Genomic DNA, 9,872 nt, shown 5'->3' with positions numbered 1-9,872 from the left:
ATATATATATATATATATTTTAGTGATAGGTGGACGCACGTCTTTATGTGGTGCTGAGGATTGAACCCAGTTCCTCACGCATGCTAGGCGAGTGCTCTACCTCTGAGTCACAACCCCAGCCCAAGTTGTAATTTTTAAAAATAAATCCTATCAATTCTTACTGATTCATAATCCTCTAGTGACTCTGAACATATTTAAATTAAAACCTGACATACTTTCCAATGGTAGATTACACCTGTATCAGCAGGAAGCTAACTAAGGCCAACATGCCAAATCTGGTCCACTATCTAGTCTTGTAAATAAAGTTTTACGGGAACAGAGTCATGTTCATTTGTCTATACAACATCTCTGGCTGCTTTTCTTCTACAACAGAGAAAAGTAGCTGTGATAAAGCCCCCAAATACTAGTTTTACAGAAAAGTTTCATCAGCCCCTGACATCCTTATATCCCGAATAGTGCATCCCTGTGTTCCAGCCACACCAACAGCTTCCTGTCCTGAAGCAGGCCAGCTCACTCCAAGGCACAGGTGTTTGCCTGAATTCATGCCCAGACCTTATCCCCATGTCCACATGCCTTGTTCCCTTCTGTTACTCACATCTCTGTTCAAACATCACTCCTTCAGAAAGAACTTCACTATTAACTAAAATACCACCATACTTGTCTCTAGCTTGTCACATGCTGTTTATTCATAGCCCTAATCACTGACTTCATATATTTATTGTGGTTTATAGTCTTGTCCTTTACTTCTCCCAGAACATAAGTTCCATGATAATGGGGCCTTTCATTCTATTCATTGCTGGTATCTCTGGAACACTGCACATGATTGGGTTTCAGTTAAGTATGAACTCAACAAGTTTTCATGATCTGCATTTGTGCTATTTACTGAATGTAGGTTTCTCCCACTAAATCTATATGAATGATCCCCAACTTACTTGACTCAACTATGATTTTACTTTATCATGGTGCAAAATCAATATACATTCAATAGAAACCATACTTCAAGTGTACAACTTGGATTTTTCCTGGGCTAGCAAAATGATACTTCTGCAATACCTGGCAGTGAGCTATGGTTCCCAGTCAGCCATGTAATCAGGAGGAAGAAATAACCAATACTCTACAGTGCGCTACTGCTAAATTACGATGCTCAGTGTATTAAATGCAATAATTCCACCTACCATACTTTCAACTCATAATGGGCTTATCAGGATATAACCCCATCTTAAATTAATGAGTATCTGTAATAAATTGAAATTTACACATTGATTCCCAAGGGGAGGACCAATACTCAACCCCATTGAGAAGGGGTCATGGCATAGGTGGAGCCACCACAAAGAGCTAGTATAGGCGGTGTCATGACAAGATGTGGGAGTGACTGCCAATACAATGGGTCCAGCAGACATGACTTCTGCCTCAGCCGTGTCAGAAGGCAAGACCACAAAACCAGGGTGTCTGGAAGTGGAACAGTGAACTGAGAGTATTACTCTCAAGACTTTTTAATGGAGTTTGGTCTATTAGATCTTGGACTTACTGACTTGTTGCCTGTTTCTTCTTCCAATTTCTCTTTTTTGGAATGGGAATATCTATCACATGCCTGCCTCACCATTATATTTTCGGAGCACATAACTTGTTTGATTTCAGACTCACAAACAGGGAGCAATCAGCTTCAGGATTAATCATAAGCGAGTCCCACCCATATCAAGTTTAGATATTTAGATAACACTTTAAATTTTAGACTTTAAAATTGATGCTGGAATGAGTTTTAAAATTTGGGGTAGGGGTACTATGAACTAAAAGTAGTTTATGCAAAAAAAAAAAGAACATGAATTTGGGGGGAAGAGACAGAATATTAGACTGAATATCTGTGCTCCCCAAAGTTCACAATGAAATCCCAACCCATGAGGTGATAAGATGAGGTGATAAGCACTTGCCTAGTTTATCAATATCCTGGGTTCCACATCTAGTGTCAACAAAAACTGGCAGCAGAGGTAGCGGGTAGAGCCTTTGGGAGGCTAACTCTGTCAGGAGACTAATGTCATCATGAATGGGATTAGTGCCCTTATAATACAGTAACCAGACAGCTCTCTTAGAATCTTTCCACCATGTGAGGACCCAATGAAAAGCCAGCACGCTGCATCCTGGAAGAGGGGCCCTCACCAGAACCTGACCTTGCTGGCACCCTGATCCCAGAGTTCCAGCCTATGGAACTGTGAGAAAGAAATTTCAGTTATTTATAAGACACATAGTCTGTAGTACTTTGTTATAGCAGTCTAAGCTGTCCATTCTTCCTTTTTCCTCATTTAATTTCTCTTCATTCTTCATTTAAGTTCCTATATTTTGAGTAGTGGAGAGGGGACAAATCTTTAAAATTGCAAAAATAGAAATACTGTAATTTTGCATAAGAATACTTAACCTCAGCTGATATAAATTACATAACAATCTGAAAACACATTACTGATCACTGGATATACTTAAATCTCATTTATACCAATGAAGCTACAGCCATGTATGATAGTAGATTACTGTTATTTCTAATGGTTTGAACTTCCAGTTTCTGGTCCAGCATGTAAGAATCCATCCCAACAAGAAGAAACAACTCTTCTCAGATCCATCCAAGAATTGAGATCACTGAGCAACCACTGCCACAAAAATTGGAGATAAACTGGCAAATACAGAGAACCACCTTGTAGAAATGGAAACCTCCACAGGAACAAGCACTAAGGCAAGGAAACATGAACTGGAACTGAAAAACTGCTACATGCTCACAGTGGACAAATCTGAGAGTTAAAACTCCACAGGGGGCTAGTCACATACTTCTGTGAGTCTTACCTCCAGTTCTATCCCATTCACATAGTAACGTTTAGGGGGAAAAAAAAAAAATCCCTATTATGGTTTAGACATGAGGGGTTCTCCAAAAGTTCATGTGTGAAACAATGCAAGAATCAGAGGTGAAATGATTCGAGTTATGAGAGCCTTAGGCTAATCAGTGCACTAACCCCCTCCCCTATAAGGATTAACAGGACAGTAATTATAGACAGGTAGGGTGTGTCTGGAGGAGAAAGGTCCTTGGGGGTGTGCGGGGAGTATAGATTTTGTCCCTGGTGAGCAGAGTTCTCTCTCTGCTTTCTGATTGTCCTGTCCTGAGCTGCTTTCCTCCCTGATGTTCTGCCTCACTTTGTAGTGACACCCCCTTTCTCCACAGAAAAGTCTTAACCGGACTTCTCCAGAAATCTTCACCATCAATGATTTTCAGACTGTCAGCAAGAGTGTCTACAGAAGAGTTCAATATAGATAAACTTCCTAATTTGGTGTTGTCCTGTCTTACTTGGCCACTGGCCAGAAAGAAATCAACACTCCAGGTGCTGGACACTCCCTTACTAGTTTTTCACAAACATGTATCCAGTATAGTTGTTTGTAAAAATGTGTAAACAAGGCCTCTGGCCTTGAGCTGGGACTTCACAGAGATGTCTACATTTCTAAGATAAGAAAAGTTACCAATTGGGCTCCATGGTAACAGCTGGTAGGGGGAGGAAAGAAAGGGGAAGAAGCAGCTCTCCCTTTCTCAGGCCTTGTCCTTGATGGGTTAACTTGCCCAGAACAGTGAAAGAAAAAACTGCTTTTAAGTGAACTTCTACAGACTGTAAACTTCTGAGCCTCTCCCCTTACATGCTGGGTATAAAATTCTCAAGCTACCAGAACTTGGGGTTCAGGGGACTGATTAATTACAGCAAAAGCTGTGCCATCTGAACCTGGCTGCAGTCAAATAAAACTTTCCTGATATCATCGGTGCCTTGGTTCATTTGTCCCTACGACAACCTCAGGCACAGAGCAATGGAGTCAGCTGTCAATGGATTGAGACCTCTGAAACTGTGAGCACCAAATATTTTCTGTTTTAAACTTAGTCTTGTCAGGTCTAGCAAAAAAAAGCTTGACACTTTTAGCAGGGGAAAGAGAAAAATACCCAGTTCATTCTGTTCTTCTTAAGGCTTGACTTCAAGGGAAACTGTTTAATCAGAGCCTAACCAATTGGGGTTTCAGAATCTCACCAACCTGGGATAAACTGTCTAGGTGGGAAAATGGAAATACCCAAATCCAGCCCTTTCTAAGGGGTCATCTTGTCTCACGTAAGGGAACAGTCTGACAATCACATATGAAGGTCACAGATCAAGAACACAGTCACTAAAAGAAGGAAATCTAAACACAGGACTATAAAGCATTTCTCTTTAAAAAAAAATCCTCCCACACCTCACCTTCAATCACTAAGGACTTATTTATTTACCACCACATACTTCTACCCAGTGTATCATGTGTTCCTGTCAACCAAAAATTATAAATCATACTAAAAGGCAGAAAATACTATTTTTAATAGAACAGGTATCAAAATCACATTCAGGCCAGTAGGCATGGTGGCATACGCCTGTAATCCCAGCAGTTTAAGAGGCTGAGGCAGGAGGATCACGAGTTCAAAGCCATCCTCAGCAAAAGTGAAGAGCTAAGCAACTCAGTTACACCCTGTCTCTAAATAAAATACAAAACAGGGCTAGGGATGTGGCTCAGTGGTTGAGTGCCCCCCCCCAAAAAAAACTTAGGATGATGGGCATGGTGGCACATCCCTGTAATCCGAGGAACTTGGGAGGCTGAGGCAGGAGGATCTCAAGTTCAAGGCAAGCCTCAGCAACTTAGTGAGGCTCTAAGCAACTCAGCAAGATCCTGTCTCAAAATAAAGCATAAAAGGAGCTTGGAATGCAGCTCTGTGGTTAAACACCCCTAGATTCGACCCCTGGTTCCAAACCAAACCAAACAAAAAACAAAACTCAGATATGGCAGGGATGTTGGAATTATCAGATCAGGAACTTTAAAAAATCATAATATGCTAATAAAAACAGTGTATGCTATACAAGGACAGAGAAGTAACATAAGCAGAGAGGTAGAAATTCTAAGGAATAAAAAAGAAATGTTAGAAATCAAAAATCCTGTAACAAAAGTGACACTGATGAGCTCTTTAGTCAACTCAGGTAAGGAAAGAATGTCTGAGCCTGTGGATACATAAATAGAAACTTCCAAAACTGAAATAAAAAAAAAAAAAGAAGATCCAAAAATGTTGGACAACTGCAAAACATGTGATATGAGAATACCAAAAGTAAAGAAACAGAAGAAATATTTGAAGCCAAATGACTGAGAATTTCCCAAAATTATTAGACACCAAGCCACAGATCCTGAAAGCAGGATAAAACCCAGAATTTATACCTAGATATATCATATTTAAACTGCAGAAAGTAAAAAAAAAAAAATCTTGGAAGAAACTAGATGGGAGAAAATCCTATCCATAGAGCAGCAAGTGTAATACCGCTGCTTCCCCCTCCTGCCTTCCTAGGCAAGGCTGCTGCTCCTTCTTAATCCTTTTACACTCCCACTTTTGCCTGACACTCTAAATTTTAAAGAGAGCACCACCTACATGGTTAAGATGTTAACTGCTATATCTTTCTTTAGATTTACAGAACTTAGGACATCAGATCAGCCTTAGAGTGCTGCTCCTCAGTTTTCAGCATTAACATAAAACATGTAACTTTCTGTGAGACTAAACCCAAAGTCTGATTTAATACAGAAACTCAACAGCAGAAGATTGAGGTCTATTGAAATGTTCTGGTCAGGGGAAAAACAAACAAGGAGACCCATGTCCTGGATGATGAAGACCCTGCTCAGCATAGTCTTTCTACTTGCTGAGTCTTTCTACTTACTTTCCCCCCTCTCCTTTCCCTATTAAAGCTCTTTGTACCCCCTGAGTTACCGTAGGTGGAGCTCCAAGGTAATAGGCCATCTACCTTCTCAAAATTGCCCATTCTTGAATAAACCGGATTCTTCCTACAACACTCCTGAGTACTGGCCTCTGAAAAGTGGGCATCATGGACTTTTATTCCAGAAATACAAGGATAACAATAACATCAGAATTCTCGGAAGTTATTCAAGCAAGATGATAATGGAGTGAAATATTTCAAATATTGAGGGGGAGTGAATATGACCAACCTAGAATCCTTTGTGAAATTATCCCTCAAAAAAAAAGACAGAAAAGGCTGGTGGCATAGTTCAGAGGTAGATTTCTTATCTATCATGCATAAAGGCTGTGAATTCAATCCCCAGCAATTTACACGCACAGACACACAAGCAAAGGGAGAAATAAAGACTTTCTCAAACAAAATTTGAGGGAATTTGTTGCCAATAGATTTGCCTTGCAAGAAATTAACTTCCTCCAAGAGAAAGAAAATAATATGGTCATAAACTCAGACCAATAACGGAAGAGCATTAGAGGAAGAATAAATGAAGATAAAATGTGTAATGGTTTTGTAACATGTTTACATGTTTACCTTTCTGTTTGTCATAAATTAAAAGTAATATCAATTGCTGGGCAATCCACTGCATAAGTGGAAATGGTTTGCAAGGACATGAGTAAAACTTGTTTAAGATGTCTGTCACCAGACATTTTCTTTTATAGATGTTTATTCTTTTAACACAGTCTTACAAAATACATTGAAATATTTGACCACATTATCAAAAACAAATACTAGAACAATCTCTGGTTTAAAATCAAGCATAATTGATACAAACTCCAGATTCAGCTACTTGCTAACTGTATGATCTTAGATAAGTTACCTGAAAAACTCAATTATGAAAACCTACACTTCATGTTTAACTGTAAGGATTAAACATGAAGGAGATAAAAATTCACCTAGCCCACTGTCCAGATAATTTTAAATGCTGAATGAATTGTTAAAAACACCATGAATCTTACAGCATCCTCTATGCACTCCTTCATAGACTAACTTAAAGTTAACAAGTTTATAACCAATCTCTGATATACAAAAACTTAAGAGGTTGCATTTTGCAAATCTCACTCCAGTAGTATGTTGCTTTTAATTTTTTCCTTATTAATTTCAAAAACTGTTATCTTGTACAAGTGGTCCACTTTATGCTTTGGATGTGGCCCTTGCTGCGCTGCCACTGTAATTTATTTTTAAAAGGAACATGCTTCTTTCTCTTCCTCTCCCCACCTCCTTCCTAATCTCTCCTTCTCCCTAATCTCAGAAGAAACAGGGATTACCATTCTTCACATTCTAGGCAGAATTATTGTAATTAAGCACACAGGCACCACAAGAACATAAGTAATTCAGACCTGGGGATGGCACCAGATCTAAGAAGTGGCTATCTCCCAAATTGTCAAGTGAATTACAGCTCCAAAGACACAGAATGTAGCCTTTGACTCCCCTGTCCCCCTTCCCCAATGGGCAGAATCACAGCCTCTGGACAGGAGTCCCCTGTGTTTTCTCCTTTGCTAGCAATAAAACAACTTTTTCCTTTTTCTCAAAACTTTGTCCTCTTTATTGGATTGGATCGGGACAAGGACAGAGCTTTCACTAACAATTTTGTTCCATTATTAAAATTTTTTGAATGGCAGGGGCTGAAAAGGTGAAAGACAAAGTTTCTTACTTTCTCCAAAGGATGGAAGAAATGACCTTAGAAAGTAAATTCTAGAAATGTCTCAACCTTCAATCTTCATAGCACTTCAAAGTAGACACCTGCTCATCTCTCAGGAAATGCCAACTATGCATACATTTTTGTGGTTTATTATAATTATCTTACTTTGCTTTCTTTCCTTTTTGTTTTCAAGCAAAGATGATAAAATTTCAATTATTTGATATTTCTTAAATCTGTGTGGTATATACATCTCAGGCTCAAATTCCCTTATAAGAATTATCAACTTCTCTATGCCAAATGCTATTTTCTATTTCAAGAAATATCCCACATTGATAAACTCCTGTATAATTTGCAGAATGACACAAAATAAGTAATGATAGAGGAAAAAAATAATTTTTGGTCCAAGCTCATTTTAATGAGGCTACTTTCCTGCCACTTGGAAATACATCTATCTAGTCAGGACTTTGCTGCCAGTTTTCAAAGTAACATTCCACAAAGGCAAACTATTTAAAGAATTTTTTCCTCCAATAGTGGGGACTAAACCCAAAGGTGCTCTAAGCACTGAGCTATATCTTCAGCCTTTTTTTTTTTTTTTTTGAGACAGGATCTCAATATATTGTCCAGGCTGCCCTTAAACTTGTGATCTTCCTGCCTCAGCCTCCAGAGTAGCTGGGTTTACAGACGCATGCCACTGCACTCAGCTTGAATGTTTTTGATATCTTACTGCTTGTGAAGACAAAATGAACAATTCATTGTATTGGATAAAAACGTACTAAAGTAATATGATTACAGCAATTAAGTGTTGCTACTATCAAAGCAACACTTAAGTAGAAAGTTCTCTATCTTCATAAGTAATGTAGAGCATTAAAGTCAAGTCTGACTGATTTACTAGGTATAGTTGACTAAGAACTGTAAAACAACACATTAATTTACCATTAATTTAAAGAATTCTAATTTTTCAAATCTTGGAAAATTACTTTTCAGTGAAACTTAAATGTTGGAAAAATCTTATTTACTCCTTACTGTAGAGGCCGAGCAGCAGTCTTTGGGCTTGTCTCCCCATCCCCAATATAAATTATCAAAACCTTTGGTTAGTTTTCTAACCAAAACCTTAAGTGGTTCCCCATACATATTTCAAAGAAAGCTCTAAGGCAGAGAGCAAGATCTTCAACAGCTGGTTCTCCCTCCCATTAGGTTTATCTCCCACCATTCAGTCCCCTAGTCTCCAAGACACCAGGTGTCCCACACTCTAGAACAGTATAACAGTAATTTCCTCAACTTGAGCTACTCCACCTTCCCCTCCTCACTCCTTGGAAGATGCACACATTCTCTGAAAGTAACTCCAAGTTCTCCAAGGGGAACCTGCGCTAATGCTACAGAACTGGGCCAACCACACTCTGTGCTTCCATGTAATTCCAGGCACACCACCACCAAGCACCTCCCTCTATAACAGAACTCATGTTAATGTTACTATGATCTCCTACTCCCAAATCTGTAAAGCATAAACCCAACACCGTACTCATTTTTAATGCAAATAAAATACATGCTGGGTACTAAATATTTGCAAAATCATTCAATTTCTTTTAATTTTGGGGGCAAAGGCTTTTTTCCCTCTGGAAAGTTTCACCTTGTCCTTCCTTATCAAGTTTGAAAGTCACTTCCTCTGTGATATCATTTGCAAGGTTTATCTAAATGCAGCATCAGAAACACAGCTTAACCTCTTTATACTTGTTTCCTCCACCCTCCACCCTAGAAAGAGGACAGTAGAATACCAGCCTTCCAGTTTGTATCAGAGATGTATAATGAGATGTATTATGTGTCTAAGGTACATCATCTGGCACTTGATGTCTGATGAATATTCATTCTTCCTATTACTTCAAGTAATAACACTAATGACTTTATTCCGAATCGTTCCCTAGAAGATTTAGAATGGCTAATTTAAACCAATATTTGGTACACAGAAACAAAGCAATTGTCTTTCTGTTCCTAAATTTTTTATCACCAGCAACTTGAACCACTGAGGTCATTCTTAACCATAATTTAGTAGTTGATAAACCTACCAAAAAGTTCTTCTTCCCCAGCATTGCTTAACAAAAAAAATTATTTCTATGAGGTCTTATGTTGAATCCTTCCTGTTTGCAGCTCACTCAAAAGGTGCCCCAAACCTTGTCATTGCTCAGATCCAGACTCACAAGCAGTTTATGAACTCCTCCCTGGAGGTAAAATGATAAACTTTATTTATGTGTAACACAGACTTTTAAAAAAATATTCTAATTATATCCTTATACTTGAAAATCATCTTCACTATCATTCCTGATTCATGATTTCCCCACCTGGATATCTTTTTACTGAGGATCAAACCCGGGTCCCACCCGTGCTAGGCGAGCGCTCTACCACTGAGCCAC

General features: G+C 38.8%; 1 protein-coding gene across 4 annotated transcripts in view; it reads right to left on the bottom strand.

Annotated features, from left to right (window-relative positions):
- Aebp2 (AE binding protein 2) overlaps positions 1–9,872 on the bottom strand; it is a 209,881-nt gene that overhangs the window by 112,493 nt on the left and 87,516 nt on the right. The window contains exon 9 of one of the 4 annotated variants that reach the window (XM_048787268.1): positions 6,452–9,680. The exons of the other annotated variants lie outside the window; for them this stretch is intronic. Within the exon in view, the coding sequence (XP_048643225.1) occupies positions 9,656–9,680 (25 nt within the window). The 3' untranslated portion in view covers positions 6,452–9,655. Of the gene's footprint in view, positions 1–6,451; positions 9,681–9,872 lie in introns of those variants that run through there. 4 annotated transcript variants of the gene reach the window in all.

Source organism: Marmota marmota, unplaced genomic scaffold (genome assembly GCF_001458135.2).
Source record: "Marmota marmota marmota unplaced genomic scaffold, marMar, whole genome shotgun sequence".
Lineage (NCBI taxonomy): Eukaryota > Metazoa > Chordata > Mammalia > Rodentia > Sciuridae > Marmota > Marmota marmota.
This window is presented reverse-complemented; position numbering and strand designations above follow the sequence as displayed.